The following is a 19,736-nucleotide window of genomic DNA, read 5'->3' on the forward strand; positions in this document are numbered from 1 at the left end:
TATTGCTTAAATTCTTTTAAAGTGAAAATATAAGAAACAGTTTGCTGGAGTTTTTTTTTGGAGCATTTTTCACCATAAAAGGAGCTACTTGTCAGACAAAGTCTTTACTTTTCAAAGTGATTGTAGCGTAAGTCAGCACAGGGGCACACTTGAAGAAAGCCCCAAGATATTTTAAAAATTAATTTAAAACAATCATAAATACTTACCTAGCATCTCTCCTGTCTGAAGAAGCATTTCTCCACTTTAACCCTTTCTTTCCCTTATGGATAAATATACTGTGAACGTGTGAACTCTGTATTTTCCTATTATATTTTACTATAGCAAATGCTACTGTTTTAAATGTGAATGCTGCTCAAGCAACAAAGAAAAGAGTAGGCTGCACTAGCCTATTTGATTGTTTTCACTGCCACCACTTGCTTTTCTGGACTAATTTTTTACATTACTTTCCAGCTTGGTTGGCTGATTTGGAGCTTCTCTTCTAATGACAAGTTTTATGGCTCTCTGCCAATTTTAGTGCTAACAAAAACAGTCTTTAATTTTACAAAAGGTGCCATCAGAAAATACAGTCTTTAGTTTTATTAAAGCAGCATAGATTAGGCACGGCAAAAATAATTTAACATTTTTATCCAATAGATTCCTGTATAATCAATGCCTGTGGATTATATAATTTTAACAAAACAGATCTGTAATCAAATATTAGAATAGAATATAGAATATAATTTATTGGCTAAAACAGCACACAAGCTAGCATAAGCACGTCAGAACAGTTATAATGACAAAACAGATGATAAACATAATGACAAAGTTAAATCAATTATTAAAATACAAAACAAAATTGGGAACAAAAGAGTTTCTGTACCTCATGGTCAACATTTGGGGACACAAAGCTGGGTATTTGGACCTCCACGAGCATTAAATCTTGTTATAGGAAGGATTGGGGGATTTTCTTTGAAGGGGGAAGAAGACGTTGATGATAGTCAGAACTAAGGCACTTGTGCCCAACGTTCATGGTAAGGATGTGACGTCGTGATTCCAATGTAGTAAATTCAAGTCTAGCTAAACCATTGTAAGTAGTATAGGATGTCCCCAGTAAAATTTTATTAATCTTATATTAGGTTTTAAACCAATATTTTAACCTTTTGCTATATCCAAAGATCTGAGAAAAATGCATTCTCTTTAAGGGTCCATAAAGGGCTTAAGATTGAATTCCCAAGTAAAGCAATTATTATATTTGGAATGACAAAAGGCATTGAGAAGTATCTTCAACTAATTTGTTGCTCAGTAATGTTTAAATCTCTACCTTTACCAGTGAAGTAACATGCCCTTAGTGTAAATATGTCTGGTATTACAAGGTTTTTTATTCAATGATTGTAGAAACCCAAGTCACTAGAATAGAAAGGCAAGTTAGAACATTATATCTCTCCTCCTTCTCAAAACTAGTGACCAGGTACAAAAACTATACTTCGCTAAATAGCAACAAGGGAAATTAATTCAGCTTTAATAAACCTCAACTTTATTTGAAAATCTTTAATTTTTTTTGTTCATAATCTTACTTTACTTGTGAAAATGTGCTCCACTCATTTCTCTATATATTTCATTATTCAAATTATTTTATCACAAGAAGATGCTATGCTTGCATCTTTATTTTGTCACTTTTTGGAATCAAGAAAAGGAAAAGGCAAGTTTTTACAAGGATTTATCTTTTATACAGGGGTTATCTTTTATGTAACCCCTAATGAATCCGTTTTACTTCACAAGCTAATGTAAAGTTACTACGGTTAACAATATATATATAAATATATATATATATATATATATATATATATATATATATATATATATATATATATATATATATATATATATATATATATATATATATATATATATATATCCTCCCTCTTACAGACCCTCTGCCCCCCTCAAATAAAAGATTTCCTTTGTAAACCATTCTCATTCTGTAAAATTTTAGTGTTCGTCCCAGACTAAATAAAGTTGTCTTTTACTCTTTATTTATATTAATAATCCAATCAATTTATTTTCATTGCTTATGCAAAGAGTCAGATAAATTGTTGACTACCAAATTCAGAGAGTTTACTGTAAAAGAAAATGTGTAGTTATGTAAGTCTGCCAAATGAAAGACTATAATTAAACAACCTGTTAATTGAATATCCAGAAAATGTGAATAATTTGACTTGAAGGAACTATCATTTGATTGAATTGAGGGGTCTCTGGTTCCAGTAGGCACAAATAGCATTAAGAGGGGTCCGTGAAGGGGGGGATTCATATATATATATGTATATATATATATATATATATATATATATATATATATATATATATATATATATATATATATATATATATGAATTGAACTGAATTTATTTATAACCCGTTCTAATACACATGAAAAACGGAGTATAATGTGAATAAAAGAAAAGAGGAAAAAGGAAATGACCTAAAAACTACACAAAAAACTTTGCAACACTTCACCTTACTTAAAAACAATTAAAACATACAAAAGCGAAACATTCATTGAATCAAAATAGCGCTCCATGAGTGCCGACCAATTCTACTATTATAAGCTTCTATGCTTTTTCTGATAGAAGCATTCGGGTCTATAATGCCGTATCTTTTAATGGCCCAGGAGCTGCTTGACCATGGTGGAAGGGCAAGCAGGTATTTGGCATACCGTAAATAGATTGACCGAAGTTCCTTCTTCTCGGTTATCGTAAACGTACGCCAAAAATGTGCAAGGTGTAGAAAATTCGGGAGTGCAGAAGCATTGTAAAGTTTCGCTAGCAGTTTGCGGTTGAGTTGAAGTTTGTTTGCTACCAAGCTTCCGTATGCAGTTGCTGTTCGTCGTTGGAAATGAAGGATCAAGAGCCTTCGAGTTGCTTTAAGAGTGTCACCAATAGGAAGCCCTAAATATTTCATTTGTGATTTTGGGGAAACTGGCGCGCGGTCGAGATTAATAGTACAACCTGCTCGAGTTTCAACCCAGTTGAACAGAACCACGTCCGATTTTTCTCTATTGAATGTAAGGATAATCTTAGCATATTCTTTACTTAAAATAGCAAAATTTCTTTCGAACGACTATACTGTTCGACTGGGGTTAAAAATATCATCTGCATAAGCGATTAGTGACACATCAATCCCTTTTAAAATACACGAAGGAACTGTGCTGGATTGGGCGTTCAGGATACATTTATTAAAGGCAACTGGAAAGGTAAGGACACCCTGTCTGACGCCTCGACGGACTGGAATAACGAAACGTGTTATGGTCCCATCAGGTAGCTTGATTACAACAGCAAGATGGTTACACATATCGTACAAAGCACGAATGGCAGACGTGTCAACTCCCCGTTTATATAGCTCAAGAAGAATTTGTGCGTGAATCAGAGAGTCGAAAGCATGGCTTACATCATGACTCCCTAGGACGAGCGAATCACCAGACTTATCAGCATCTATAAGTATTGACGACAGTGCAGTAAGCGCGTGGGCACACCCTAGGCCTTTTTGGAAGCCAAACTGATATGGCGGCATGTAGCATTTATCTGTAAGTTCTGGCATTACGAGTGTTTCAAAAATCTTGCAGAAAGTAGTAGCAACTGTAATAGGGCGATATGAAGAACACTCATTCAGCGATTTATTTTTTTTGGAACAGGAGCAAGACGACCAGAAGAGAATGAGGTTGGAACTATTCCAGTTGTGAACACCATTTGGAACATGAGATCAAGGTGACAAAGTAGTAGGGGACTTCCAAGAAGAATGTGTTTAGCACAAATATTATCTGTACCCCTCGAAAAAGGTTTCTTAATTTTTTGCGCAGAATTCATAATATCAGACAATGAAACAATAAACGCGGATACAGTCTTTTTTGACAGTATCCGATTGAGATCACATTTAAGAGGATATTCTACTTTGGAATCAGGTTCTGAAAATTCTTTCAAAAAACGTTGTTGCCAGGCCTCAGCAGAGATATGAGCTGACGGAGCGTTTCTTTTACTCTGGTTGCGGGTCAAACTTTTCCATAGAAGCGTCGGATTACTCATTATCTTTTCTGAAAAATCAGAACCAATAGCGGCTCTATGTTTTTGCAGTTCTTTGGAAAAATGGCGCTTTGTGGAAATCCGTATTTGGTTCACTATGCCGTTCTTGGGTCTCCCGTATTCTATGCATATGCCGAGCCAAAATTTGGCCTTCTGGCAGGCTTCAACAAGGGATGGGTTCCCGGACCAGCCCTTAACTTGTGACCCAGCACGGATTCTGGATCGAGGGACAGAGTGCAATTCCGCTTGTAGTAGCGCATGCGAAATAAGTGACGAGTACATATTTAGTTTTAGACGAATTTCAGACGTGGGAATAGGTACTGAAGTTTGGAGCAAGTCAAAAGGTATTTTTATCTTCAAAAGTAGATTATCAAGCCAGTACTGATACTGAGTCAAATTGGTTTTACTCCATTCAATGATTGTTCTCCATTTTAAAGGTCGATTTGCGCGCATTCGATAAAATGGTGCACTGATTTGGAACGATAGCGGTAAATGGTCAGAAATTAAAAAATCACGTAGCACATCTACTGTTAATGAGCGACTAAAAATACTACTAGATACAAGGACATGATCAAGGTTAGAAACTGATCCGGTAGGGTGAACGTACGTAAAGTCACCCGCTTTCGGCACAAGAGCACTTTCATTTGGAATCAGACTAAGCAGAAGAGCTGAATGCGAGCTTTCACTTTTGGATATATCACAGTTAAAGTCCCCCAATAAAATCCAATGGAGATGAAAAGCACTAATTTTAGTCATACATTTCCCCAGTTCTTTGTAGGCTAGAGCAAACTTCATTTCGGAGCAATCGTCTCTGTAGTCGGTGGGCAGGTATACATTTATTATAACAGTCTCGCCAACTCTAACTGCTAAGAAATGGTCGGAACTAGCGAACAAATCGGAGTTGATATGCCCACTTATTAGCGTAGCAAGTCCACCCGAGGGGCGCCCTCGTTTCTTAGGTTTTTTCGCTGGTACAAAATGAACCATGTGTGAGGGTAAGGCATCGAATATATTTCTACTGTTGTTAGAAAGAAAGTGTTCTTGGAGACAAATAGTTTCTTCGGTGAGGCAGAATTTTTCAAGCACAGTAATTTTGGTACTAAGACTACCATTCATATTCCAGGAGACGAAACGCTTGTCAATATAAAATTCATTCATTTTGGGCGTTTGAGGTCATTAACTTCGCTGACTTGTTAGATGGGCAGCTAGCGTGGTAGCATGTGTGTCGGGTGCTTGTACAGCTTAGGCACCGCATCGCATTCTGGCAGGGATTTTCTTTCGTTGCTCCATGGTTATTTTGAGCACAATGGGCACACTTCGATACTTTTTTGTACTGGGCCGCTATGTGGCCAGATTCATGGCAGTTGTAGCAACGTTTCGGAAGAAAGACAAATTCTTGAATTCTGAAACTTTCAAAGCCCACTTTCATTTAAAGTTTTGTGGCAGTATCGAGGGATTCACGACTTGGAAAATAAAGCTTGAAGGCGCGTGATTTTCCACATTGTTCAGCTTTCTCACATCCAGAAACTAGACTTTGAATGACCTCTGCGTCAAGGGGTTCAGGAATCCCTTTAATGAGTCCTATGTACAAAGGGGTTTTTACTTTGGCATCGGATTCTGAATTTTTATTTTTGATCGCTAGTGCGATTTTTTCCGCCGTAGCCTTGTGAGCTACAGTCATGTGCCAACCGTTCCTTCCAGGCCTTAGTTCAACTTTGGAGGCGTCTAGAGCTTCGCCACATGCAGATTCGATAAAGTTCTTTCGTTCCAGTGGTGTTTTCAAGGGTGGAGGGTTTTTTACAACGACTGAGTATGATAGCTTTTGCGGAGCGTAAAGTTCACTAGAGGGGCTGGTATGGGTAGAAACGTGGAACTTACCTTTGTTAATACGTTCCATAAGGCCGTCAAAACGACGACACATGTCGTTTACTTTAGTAGTTATACATGCATTTATCTCCTCCATACAAGCCGTGACTTCTGTAGGTTCAAAAATAACGAAGGTATGCAAGGCACGATTTTCCTTTGCTGACTTGACAAAGAATTTGGCTATATCCAAAACATTTTCATCATCTTTCAGAGACTTGCGAAAGGGGTCCGGTAGACCCGATTTCAACGGCAACAGTTCTTTTGCACTTAGAATGTCATCTCTACTGAAGAATTCCACAGCACGGCTTACAATCAGCTGGTGTTTTATGCCAGCGAGCATTGACCTCGACACAAAGTTCAATACCGCATTCCAAACGATATTATTTTTATCCATTTTCGCTGCTAACCAGGCCGCAGTAACCAGTCCGAAAATTAGTGCAGGGGCGAGCCAAGCTCGTAATCAAGCGTCAGTTAATTCAGAATAAATTATCTCACAGGGATGATTCACAATGAATGAAGGAACCTGGGAACAAGGGAAGTGTAAGGACCCCCTCAACTATTTCCCGCAATTTACGGGTAACTTAATACCGGTGGGTACAATACGTCGCTTGCGGGAGGCTCCTTCCCCCCTTCTGCTTGTTCCCAGTACGCTTCTTAATTATATGAAATCAAAAATTATCTATGGTCATTGAAATAATCCGAGTATAAACCACTGAATTAATGCAGGTTTAAAATCTAAAAAAAAGAATATATTCACTCTGAATCTAGGTCAAGTTGAGCCATAGCAAATATTATGAAATAACAACTGAATTACCTGCGGTCACTGAGTTAATTCAAGTTCACAGCACTTAATTAATGCAAGTCCAAAACAGGTTTTAAAATCCAATAGATCAAAAGAGGTGTTCGCACTTGCAAGACTGCGGTCACTGAATTAATTCAAGTTCACAGCACTGAATTAATACAAGTCCAAAACAGGCTTTAAAGTCCAATAGATCGAAAGAGGTGTTCGCACTTGCAAGATATATATATATATATATATATATATATATATATATATATATATATATATATATATATATATATATATATATATATATATATATATATATATATATATATATAATGAAAAAGGAAATCACCAATGCAACAGCACAAACACATTAAAAAAAAGACAGAAAGAGAAAAGGAAGACTTTTTTCCTAAATTAGTAATTAATATAGATCTGTACTTGAATGAGGCCTACTCATCCATACAATTACATAGGTCAAACAGCATAGTCATACACAATCAACCATAAAGAATAATCCATGGACAGGCAATCGTGTCTTAAGTAAGTATAAGTCGTCTTTTATCAAATAATAAAAACAATAAAAAAAGACAAATAAATCAGAGGCAACAACCCAACACAAGGGTTCACGAGGAGAACACACACTTGCCTATAGGGTTTCGGCACTTAAATTCCCTACCCAGGCAAGTGGCGTGCCTACCATAAATTCCCCATGGTATCCCCGTGCTAGGTATCATCCCCAAAATATATGCCTATGAAAAAACAAATGTAGAACAACCAAGTAACACCAAAACAACCTTAGCATACAATAATTAAATGGCGGTAGAATGCATTAATATGAACATATGTTACCGGGTAAAAAAGAAGAGAGGGGACAGGATTACCCCCCTAGATCCCTCAGTTCATGTCTATGCATTCCTATTTCCTGCAAAGTTGCTTTCAATTTCTGTACTTTTGCCTTGTTGTATGTTTTTTTGCATCTTTCTGAATTTAAGTATACAATTTTTTTTTTCTATTTTAGGTGCATTTTCGGTATAGCTATGGATAGCCTCAATAAAAAAAGACATTTTTTCTCAAGATTTTTGCTGTTCCAAGGTTCAGTTTTGGAGAGTGAACTGCAAAGTATGTTTCTCCTTTTTGAGCTTTAATAATGAGTAGTATGAAGTTTGTTGTTATGTTTAGACTAAGACAAGATATCTATTTAAAAATATTGCTGTCACAAGCCCCAATGGGTCGAGTTGAAATATTTGGGTCAATAAATAAAATCAGCACAAAACAAAGAAACAAAAACTTGAAGATTGGCAAAAGAAGGCCAAAATTTAAACTGGAAAAATGAATATCCATTCATTAGTCATTAAGTAAAACTAAATAATACCCCCTCCCCCCAAAGAAAGATAATAAAATAATACAAATACAAAAAATAAAGGAAATATTAAAAAAGAAAAAAAAATGAGCAAACAAATACAAAACATGGGCAGCATCTATAGGCTACCAAAAAATAAAAAGATAGAAAGTAGCAGGAAGTTTTGTTTATTTTGTATAATGTTGGGGACGAAGGTTTTTTCATAATCACTGGTACTGCTGGAAACGGAAGACTAGGTAGGAACAGCCATGTAAATGGCCTGAGGAGAGCAGAATCTAGGTGGGGAGTTTCTTTTTGGGAAAATGTGTTCTGTTCAAGGGTTTATTGATGCATTTTTTTTTTAAATGGAGGCACAAGATACCTCTCCTGCACTCACGCATTTCTAACCTAGTTTATTTATTTATTTATTTTTTAGAAGAACAGAGTATGGGACTTCACCTTTATTTTATCAGACTCTTCTCTGGAATGTTAGGGTTCCAAATTGGAGATTTGTATTCAAAGTAAGTGCAGACAAAGGAAGTATCAATCCTCAAAGAATGGAAAGGGGAAATGTCAAATTTCTTTAGAAGCTTAAGGAAGGAGAAGGATTAGCTTTATGGATGTTATTTTTAATAAGAATACTCTGCTTTAAATTTGAAGAAAATGTAACGACACGCAATTTAAAAAAGGACTCGGAAATTCCAGGAGGGATAAGGTTACGTAAATAGCGACAAAGAACACACTGCCTTTCCATTGTTATTGATGTTATGATAAGATTACGAAAAATTGGAGGGGGGGGATTTAAAGAAATAAATTGACATTATAATTTTTTAGAAGGGTTTACTTGTGGCTGGGGAGAGGATTGGAATAATGATTCTGATGTTTAGCTACATGTGATCTATTTGATAGGAAGGAGGCAGTCATTTTCACCAGCAAAGAATCAGCATTAAATTCAGTGACAAGTTTTTCAACTAACATATTGTGATTAATAAGATCATAGATTGTTTTTCGATCAATGGAAACTAAATTTAGCAAAGTTTTAGGTTTTTCAAGAGTTTTTTCCCAATGGTGTTCACAAGATGAACACACTAATGGCAAATAGATGTAGATTTGATGTTCTGAATCACCTCAAGCTGGTAAGAGGCTGAATCTGTTCTTTTAACCAGTCTGCAAGGAATCCTTACAGTTTCGAGAATATAGGAGGGAGAAAAATAGGGTAAACACCTTTAAAACCAGGCCTTCAATCTTTCTTTTTTAAGGAGGTTGTGAAACCCTGCTTCCATATTTGTTGAAGCTGCCCAGAGTTGGTTACATTATTGAAAAGGAAAGACAAGTGCAGTGAAAGGAAATTGCTGAAGGCGCTAATAAAAAGGAAAAGGATATCTAGGAGTCAGACACTTGTTTTTCTTAGTCTCTCAATCCTTTTTCGGTCCAAAAAGAAATAAAGGGTAAAGAATCAGGAAGGTCATTGGTTGGTAATTTTTAAGACAATACTGGAAGGCTTTGGACAATAGAAGGAAGGAACCTGCTGAGGCAGTTGGTGCTACAATTCAGGGACTTCATGTAGGTCGAAATTCAGCTGGTCAAGTCTCCTGCCAGCCAAATTCATAACCTCTGAATACCAGTTTTTGATTTGTTTCTAAACAATTCTTTGACCTTATTTTTGTTGCAGGACCAAATAGTTTTACAAACTCCTTTTTTATATCACTTTTCATAGTTTTATTATTGTTATCCAGTTTACTGTTTCTGAACAGTTCTAGTTTATTCTTAATTAATGTCTTTACGGGTTAATAGATGTAGGGCTTATTTGTAGAGTACGGTTATTTTTTTTGGGGGGGGAAATGAAATATTTATCATTTAAGTTGTTATAGAAAGTAGTCTTTTTTATCAGGATTTTGTGAATTGTAAATGTTAGACTGGTCTTCAGTATTCAATCATATGACAAAGGAAAAAGGCTTGTGTTATTATATGAGCGGTAAGAGCCATAGGTGATTCAAAACGAATGTTTAAAGTTTGACAAGGGAGAAGAAAGGAAGGAGAGGTGATACCTCCCACCCAGTTGTGACAAAGCTAAGGGGAAGAGAAATCTATTCATATTTTTAAGAATAACATCGAAAGAGTTTCCCCTTATTGTGGAGTTTTTATCATTTGCTTAAGTTTAAGACAAGAAAAATATGTATAAAATCTAGATTTTTTTTTTTACTTGTGAAAGATTGTCAAATCAGCACTATAACCTTTTTAAGGTTATTACAGCCTTTATTGACTACAAGAAGGAAATATTTATGGTTTTTTACAGTACGTGCTTTGCCACACACTTGTTTAGCCTTTGGTTTTTTTTTTGGGGGGGGGGGAATTCTTTTTTAGACTGCTGTTTATGCATTTTTGTTCATATTTAGGTTATTCAGATTAGTGTTTTAGTAATTTACAGTCAATATTTCGATGTTATTTAGAATCAATACTACAATATTTTAAACAAAGAAAGAAATTAAAACTTAAATTCCTTGTCAGCCTGTTGAAAATGCTGCAAAAGATCTAATAACACTGAAAGGTCTGTCTATTCTTAAAGTGATTGGGAGTATTTTGTAAAGGGTAATAACTAGTTATTGTCTTGCAGGGTTTGTACCGCCTAATGTTTCAGCAGATGATTTCTTGGAAGAAACGAGAAAAAAACTGAAACTGGTTGGTCTAGATTGTATTAAAAGGCTGTGTGAAGACACAGGCTGTCTTCATTATGTGCTGGTCAATACTTCTTCTGGAAAGCATCTTAAGTAAGTAAGGAACGGCTTTGTTTAGGTTCTGTCGTTTTTCAGGAAAATGGCTGCTATGTAATGCAAGGATACCTTAATTACATTCAGGGTTCTGTTCCTCCTTCCTCATTGAACTGTTGTGCATTTTATTTATCCTAAGTAGAAAAAAGAAGATTTACTAACAAACAATAAAAGAAAAGGTTTGTAAATCCCTGGCTCTGCAAATTAAAATTAAATTTGGCATAAAAAAAGTATATTTGACAAAATGCGCATAAATATTTGTAATTCCTTATATAATGCTATCCTAGTGTATTTGAAAAATGCATTCTGACCTACGACTTCCTGGGGGTCCTTTGGGCTGATTTTACTAGAGATTTGGTAATGAGGATCAGTATATACAAGCCTGCCGAGTAGCCATGCCGGGGCCTGGCCTCGAAGTTGGCTGTATATTTTTTTTTTTTTAAACTGGCATATTGATATTCTTGGCAACAAAAATGATCTAAATATGTCACAGCTTTAAGAAGGAATTACAAGCGACAATGACAATCAGAACGTGTCAAAAATGAAAGTGACAAGTCATTGGGACCCTTCAGCGTTGAATTTATCCCTTGTAGAGCCCTCTATTTTCTCGAGGAAAGAGTAGCGAACAAAGGTGATTCATTTTGAAGTTGCTACTTACAACGAGAATTAATATATACAAGCCTGCCTTGTGCCGGGGCCCAGCCTCGAAATTGGCTACATAATTTATTTTCTTTTTAAAACTGGCAAATTGACATTTCTGGCCACAAAAATGATTTAAATAGGATAAAACTTTAAGGAAGAACATGTATTTTTCCCATGGTGGTTATATCGAACCTATGGTGACGCCATGACATCAAGAAGAGGCTCACATTGTCTGCAGTTAGAAGACAAGCAACATTCAGAATCAATTTAAACAAATATGCCGCGTAGCCGGGTCTGTTTCGGCCCGTGACATCAAGAAGAGGCTCACATTGTCTGCGGTTAGAAGACAATCGACAATGGCAATCAATACATACAAGTCTGCCCGTCCGTGCTGGAACCCGGGCTTGAAATCGGCTACATAGTTGTTTTTCTCTTAAAACTGGCATATTGAAATATCTTACATGGAAGGATCTCTTTCCAAGGAGGAGTTTTCATGGGGAAAGGCAAATTTCTATGGGAGGGAGAGCTGGATTACCCAGCATTAATTAAAAAAACTATCAGGAATTAAACGAAAAACAAAAACAAGTTCGGGCCGAAAGTAAGGAGCAGCATTAAAACCTAAAACGAACAGAAATTATTACGTATATTTGGAGTTGATCCCTCCTCAGTACCTCGACCTTTACGCTAAAGTGTTTTTTTACTTTAGCGTAAAGATCCCTTCCTCCAAATGACACGTTCTGGAGAAGTGAGAGCCTTCCTATCACTTCTCTTTTCCCCCAAAAATTGTTTAATCAAAAGTTTGAGATCCATTTTGTTTAGCATAGTTGAAAGGTTCCAAAGCTATATCATTAGGTTTAACATGACCCCTGCATCCACTTAGGATAGGTCTGGGGACGAAAGTATGCTACGGATAATAAGGATAATGTACGACCTATGGAAGCCGGTTTCATAGCCACAAAAACAAAAAACAGGTGACAGAATGCATTGGACTTGTATAATTGGGGCTATATATTTGAACATTACGGGGTGGGGCTAAGGTTAGGCTAGATTACTCTACCCTCACCCCTCCCCCTAATGCGCAAATATATAGACCAAATTATATTATAATATAGACTAGAGTATTATATTTTAATCATATTTTGGTATATTTCATTAGGATTCGTTAGGATTAAACTTCACTTCCTGGGTGTGCTCCGTAGAATTAACAAGCATCTCTTTTTTTTATTAAAGAAGCAATAAGATCGATGCCTATTTAAATTTGCGGAGGGTGAGACGAATTTTTTCCATGAAAATATATAAAGGCCATTTTCAAAATTGTCGCTGGTGTCCCAGGAATTATACTAGCTCAATTAGAGTAAAAAGAAAATAGTTTCTATATTTTTTTAGGGAAAAAACTGGGGTTTTGGATGGACAAGGAAAGAAATTAAAAAGGAAAAGCAAATATCTCGATTAGATCACCGATAGCCGATTTTCAGTAATCAGGGTATAAGCCAAGGGTACCAGTTCGAGAATACAGCAAGGAGTTTGTTCTATTCTCTGTGTAAAGATGTGAAACGGCATTTTTCAAAATTTCAAGGGTAATTTTCGCTTGAGGAAAAACAAAAAATCAATCTAAAGGGGTTTTCCACATCTAGGGGGAGGGGTAATTTTACCCCTTTCCTATAGGTGCGCCTGTATAGAACATGGTAAAGAAACAAAACAATTGTCAATTACATTGATAAAAAGTATTATGTTTCTGATGGTTTCTATTGATTTCTAGTCAATAATCTATTGATTTATGTGCTGATATAGTAATTTTCTCAATAATCTAGTGATTTTTTTTTCACCGGGTGGCAATCCTGCACCTAACACAAAGCACCGTGAATGATAATGGTAAGCTTCCAAGTTTACTGGTTGCAAATGATGTCCATATTTCTAGATAGTTTTCGGCTTTTTGTTGGATTAAAATTATTATCTTTAATATTATTTTCTTGCAGTAGCCCATTTAATTTCTAATACGAATGTTGGCCACGATCAAGTGAGCACCTAGACCCCTTCACTCCAATGTTCCTAGGACAGAACCGTTATTGAAGAATTTTAAATAATAAAAAATGTCAGTTGTCTAACGGCTTGGTTGTTTACTATTTATTGAAAATTTTTCGCTGCTCCATGTCAAAGATATTTTACTCCTGTTTAACTTGTAGCCCTCATCCGTGGAATCCAGGCTAGCTGTGGCGATCAAATAAAATTTGAGAGTTTTTTTTTATCCTTTTTTGAAACGTATTTACAACATTATTTTGTTTGTCATTCTCTTTTTGTGCATTTCCTTTTCAAAATATTGAAAAATTTAAGCAATCTTAATACAAGTGTTTTCAATTTTCCGTTACTGATCCCCCCCCCCACAGTGAAATTCAAAGCGGACGACATAGATTGAAAAGGACTTCGGAGAAGCATTTTATTACAACGTTTTGACAACACTCTGTTGCGTTTTACTGCTTTTGAACATATTTCCTACTAACATTGGTTACTTTTTTGTGGAAAGCGAATACGAAATTCAGCTGTACTCACCCTCACCCCCTGTCAAAAACTGGAAAGATGGACGAGCTTTTCCTTTGCTTTTTACAAGGAAAACTCCGCTCTATTGATATATTTTTATATCTGCTCGGAACTTGTCCTTTGCCTGCGGATTTGATAAATGTCATTACTCATTATCCCCGCTTTTGTTACCTCTGAAGACGAAGGTTTTTTGATTATGTGACCGGTTTGTTACTATTGACAGAAAGGGTGTCTGGACTCTGAAGTTGTCATCTAATAGGCTTTCCCAATGAAACGGTGATATTAACCTTAAGACAATGTCCATATAAACGGGGATAGAACACAATCGTGCTTAGCTCCTGATATAACATGAAACCAGCTACTAATCCCATTTCCTACCTTAACCCCAGCAGTGTTACTCTCGTACGTAGCACTAATCACTTTAATGTATTTGCCCGGTATACCATACAAGGATAAGACCTTCACTAAAGCTCTTCTATCAGCTGAATAGAAGGCTTGCTCATATTCTATGCAACTGAGGACTAGAGGTGTTTGACGAATCAGGCATTCTAAATTATTAACCTAAAAGTCCAAATTCGGTCGATACATCCTCTCCCCTACATAAAGCCGCACTGTTCTTCTCTTAAAACTTTGTCTACAACATCTCTAAGTTTAAAAAGTATCGTCGTACTAAGTAATTTGCTACCTACAGAAACCTGGCTATTGCCTCTATAATTAACTCACTCTTATCACCTTTATATATATATATATATATATATATATATATATATATATATATATATATATATATGAAATACCCTCTGCAAACACACTCTCATCAGCAGTCGTCAATACTATCCTATATAACCCTGAGAAACGCTCTGTATAAAACGCAGGGTTGCCTTGGCCTTAAGCCTTAAGATAATATTTGAAATAACAACCCATTTGCTTTATGTCAGTTCAAGGCAATATTACTGAGAAGGATCTGGTGCAACTTGAAAGGCTAGAACGCCATGCTAGAAAAGACTATATTTCGAAATTCTGAGCTAAGAGATGGTAAAACATATTGTCTTGATGTCGATATTTACCTTTTGGTATCGATATTTTGACCCGTGTTAATGATACGGGATGCTTCCGAATATTGCTCATTACTCTCAAGTTGTCAATTGCTGCGTTCGGACTCGCCTATAAATTCCTATATTTTAATGCACTCCTGTAAAATCCTATTATTCCTATATTTTCGGCTGAAGAGCACTAAGAACATTGTTCGTGATTTGGAATTTTCACTGCTCATTAAGTAAGCCAAGATGTGCTTTTCTTTGCTTTTGACTCTGCTTGTAGACTGTGCGAATTTTGTTGTAGGTCGATAATTAATTACAAAAGTTGAGCTGTTTGAACTTAACTAATGCTTTGTGTCGGGCTTAGGGAGCTGTTTCTGCCTCGGCTATGCTGTTGTGTTGACTTAATAGCCTATGTTTTTTTGTCATGTTGAGCTTGTCGGAAATGAGTGAAGATCAGTATATAGGCGAGCAGTCTCTACTTAATGAGAGTTCTTGTGACTTATGCATTTCCTGGCTGAACGCTTTTTAAAAGGCTGATGCGAATATGGCTCAGTTTCGGACATATCCACATTTTTTCTTTTTATGTTCTTTTAATCCTTGGATGCTATTTTGCAGGAGATGCTTGATAATTAAGTATGGGGCCTACCACGTTTGATAGTTCATGGTTTGCTAAGACGGATTGCAGCGGTAGAAAGATTGGCAAATGGTATAAGACTGGGAATGACCAGTACTCGTCCTTTTGCAAGGACGAGTGCCAGCCTTGGTTGCAAGGCTGGGGTTGCTCAGCTAAACCAACATGTGCAATCTGCAGAACACAAAGCCGTAGTTACTGCTCAACTACATCCACTGCAGCTTCATCTGACCGGACAACCTCGAGTTGATGAAACAACCAAGGCTAAACCATTAGTTGGTAAAAACATGTTTTGTGAGCGTGATGCTGCTTATAAAGCTGAGTTAATATGGGCACTTCCGACGGTACAGAGTTCCATGTCTGCTGACTCATCAGACCATATTGCCACAACCTTCCATGCAATGTTCCCCGGTAAGATACCCGACGGAATGTGCCTAAGTGCGAGGAAACTCGCGTATCTGATCACCGATGCGCTGCATTCTTACTTTAAGCAAATGCTTGTGAAGGACATTTAGTCATATTCTGTACTAGAATATGATGAGACAATCAACAACGCTGGTAGGAAAGAGTTACAGATACGTGCTCAATATTGGTCCTCATACGGAAACGAAATCCAGAGCAGACATTTATGCACAAGTTTTATGGGCCAAGCGACAAGTGATGACCTGTATAGGAAGATTATGTCAGCCATTGAGCAGAATCAGCTGCCACTTGAAAAGCTGATCACGCTTGGAAGTTACGGACCAAACGTCAACAAAAGTGTTTTGAACAAGTTCAATGCCGAAAAAAAGAAATTGACGGGAAATGGAATGTTGAACATTGGTACTTGCAACATCCATATAATCCATAACGCTTTCTTGAAAGGTCTTTAGGTGTTCGGAGAAGAAAGTTTCGACTTTGTTATTCTTGTGCATTCATTTTTTGACGGCTGGCCTGCACGTTGTGAACACTATCGAAAGTGCCAAATAAAGTGAGAGTAACAGAGAATGCTTTCATAAAGCATGTCCCTAGCTGCTGGCTGACGATTGGACGTGCCCTTGCTAGGATCATACACCAGTGGCCGGCAATCTTTCCTGAACTTCGTACCGAGAGAGAAAAAACTGAAGAAACTTCTGTCCACTCCCAAATTTCTGAAGATTGTGACTTACATCATAAGTGCGATGATGAAGGCCCGACTTGAGTTTGTTCTAGCCTCAGCAGAACTGTTCACGACTTTCACCCAACTGTTCCAGAAAGAAGAGCCTCCTATTCATGTTCTGCACTCGGAGATCAAAAAGCTAGTTGTGACGCTTTGCGGACGGGTCTTTACTCCAGATTTCGTGACCGAAACTGAAAATTTCTCACCAGAAATGTTGAATCTTGCTGAAAAATTTACAGAAAAGCCCATAGTTTCAGAAAATGTGGAACGAGCTTCCTGTGAAAAAGCAACACTGAAAGACAAGGTCATTTTCTATGTCAATGTGCGAAAATATTTTATTGCGGGTATTCGCCATATTTTAAACAAATGTCCTCTGTAAAAGGATGGTTTTCTAGAGGCTTTACGCTGTTTGAGTCCGATCAACATGAAGGATTCAAGAAGCATTGTAGACGTAGACGTAGCTTTTTTGAACGGAAACTGGACCCTGGGAGGACATTACTCGGATCGATCATTTTTGGAACCATTATTTTGGACTGGTGAATAAGTGCGGGGACAGTAAGTACCCGGAACTTACCAAGCTTATCAAAGCGGTGATGACGTTATCGCATGGCAGCGCAGATGTTGAGTGTGGGTTCTCGCGTTCTGGTAGGATTATCGGTGAAGACCTGGCGTTATTGTCTGAACGCGTTATGGATGCGAGACTTATGGTATATGACACGTTGAGACTTTATGGAGGAAAACCAGAACGGTTTTCATTTCAAAAGAACTGTTGAATCTTGCACGTTCCAACAGTCTTGGTATCAACAATATCTGGATGAAAAGAAAAAAGAAGAGCTATACGAGAAGGGCAAAGCAGCTTTCGAAGAGGACAACCTGGGGAAGTTGCAGGAGGTCCATGACAAAAAGAAAGAAATAGAAGACCTGGAAAGCAAAAAGAAAAAACTTCGAACATCAGAGTAAGAAAAGAGAACAGTAGCAGATACTCTACTTCTGGAAGCGACCAACAGAATGAAGAAGGCCGCCGAGTCCAGGAGTTCCATAGACATTGGCCTAGCTGTTTCTTTGCTCGAAGGAGCTGTGAAGTCCAGAAGAATAAGAGCAGATCGTGTAATTTGCGAGAATGGAGCAGTCACCTGCAAAGAGAAAAACTGATCGCATATCGAAATTGATGCCGAAGAAACAGCAAAAGTGATTCCAAGTATTTTACCTGTAGCAGTCAATCGTTGGCACAGTATGTGTATCTGATTTTTTATTGTTTTTTATTATCTGTACAGTTTGTATTTGAAGTAAATTAAAAAAAAGAAGAAAATACAGAAACTCGAGAAATAACGAATGTATGTGACCAGGCATCCCACGCCATCTACTACAGATCTGATCCTGAAGACTTCCAAATCCTATATTTGGCCTATATTTGGGCTCGGGAAATCCTATAAAAATAGTACAGAGCCTATAATTTGAAACAAACCGACCTGCCCGAACCCTGCAATTGTTAAAAGTACACTGTGTTGAGCATTTTGTATGATATTATGGTTCTATTCGATAACGACCAAATGGATCAAAAGTCGGTGAGTCCGTGATTTATGTAAGGATATTCTGTCATGATGGTTTAGGTGTGGTTCTTTGCAATTGCGACTGTCTTTTTGCTGTACTCGAAAGAAACTATACTATTTTTATTTAATTAAAAAGATGCATAACCTATGTACGTTCAAAATTATCTACAGAAACAACATTTAGAGCCAAAAATCGGCCGTTTGCCCTTTATGAAACACTGGTAATGAATTTATCAGGCCTATGCTGTGTTTAGGCTGGTCATCCCATATCTTAATTTTGTAACAGATATTAAAATTATACTTATTACTTAGATTATAAACTTTTTGCTAAACTTAAGAAATTTGTGAATTTCACTTTTTTATGCCTATTATCCGACAGGATTTAATGCTAGTTAATTTGGGATTTTTTTTTTTTTTACTTGGCTGAATTTTACTGATCCCACTTTTTATGGTTTTTGTGGCAAAGCAGTTGATTGATACTTAAATTTACATCGTCTCAAGGGTAAGCTCTGTGCCTGTGCTTGCTCGGACAAACCGCTACCAGAACTCTTTCGTCCCTTTTTTTACGTCAATATATAATAGTGCATAACAGCATGTTTTGTATTCAACATCAAGTTAGCCGTTTGAGCTACGATTGTTGTTTAAATAAATCTTTCTCTCTCTCTCCGATGTAAGGATTTATACAAAAAGGAAACGAAGAAAAAGGGCTAAATCCATTCTAAAATGTACTTGATGACCATAGCCAAACACCCAAAAAGTTCTGATAATTTTTCCAATAGGAGTATTGGTGCCTTAAAGCGAAAATGGTTCTTAAAAAACTTCTGCTATTTATGTCAAAGATCTGACCAAATTAGCCTTACATATGTGTATTGTTTTTTTTTTGTTTTTTTTTTTATTTTTTCAAAATCTATCAGAATATTTTAGCGTTTTATAAATTAACTTTTATTTAGTTTTCTTTTTTATAAGTTAACTTGTATTTAGATCCAACTCCTTGTATTCTGCTGCTGAATATGAGCTTTTCAAAAACATTTTGACCGAGATTGTGACTGGTGAAAATACTGGCGTGGCGTCATCAATAAAAGTGCTGAACTCAACATCCTCGATGATCAAGAAAATGAACAAAGCTGATGCAGACAAAGCCATTTTAAAGTTCGTTTCTGATGGATGGATTGCAAAAAATGTAATTTCTTTTGTCAACTATTAAGTCTTATTCATAATGCCCCTCTAACAGAGGTTTTCCTTTTATAAATTTCCTTGCACAAATTCTGTAAGGGTGCGGAATCTAAATTAGAAAAAGAATAATCTATAAATTTTTAATTTTGATAAAAAAAATTTAAATCTTGTTGGTATCTGGATGTTTTAGACCTAGTAAAATATGTTTTAAT

The 19,736-nt window shown here is 36.6% G+C and overlaps 1 protein-coding gene across 1 annotated transcript in view; it reads left to right on the top strand.

Moving 5' to 3' along the window:
- LOC136035432 (non-structural maintenance of chromosomes element 1 homolog) overlaps nt 1-19,736 on the top strand; it is a 39,259-nt gene that overhangs the window by 7,473 nt on the left and 12,050 nt on the right. Inside the window, exons 2-4 of the mRNA XM_065717241.1 lie at nt 7,727-7,827; nt 10,662-10,815; nt 19,333-19,531. Coding sequence (XP_065573313.1) covers nt 7,746-7,827; nt 10,662-10,815; nt 19,333-19,531 — 435 coding nt within the window. The 5' untranslated portion in view covers nt 7,727-7,745. The remainder of the gene's footprint in view (nt 1-7,726; nt 7,828-10,661; nt 10,816-19,332; nt 19,532-19,736) is intronic.

Source organism: Artemia franciscana, chromosome 14, assembly GCF_032884065.1.
Source record: "Artemia franciscana chromosome 14, ASM3288406v1, whole genome shotgun sequence".
Lineage (NCBI taxonomy): Eukaryota > Metazoa > Arthropoda > Branchiopoda > Anostraca > Artemiidae > Artemia > Artemia franciscana.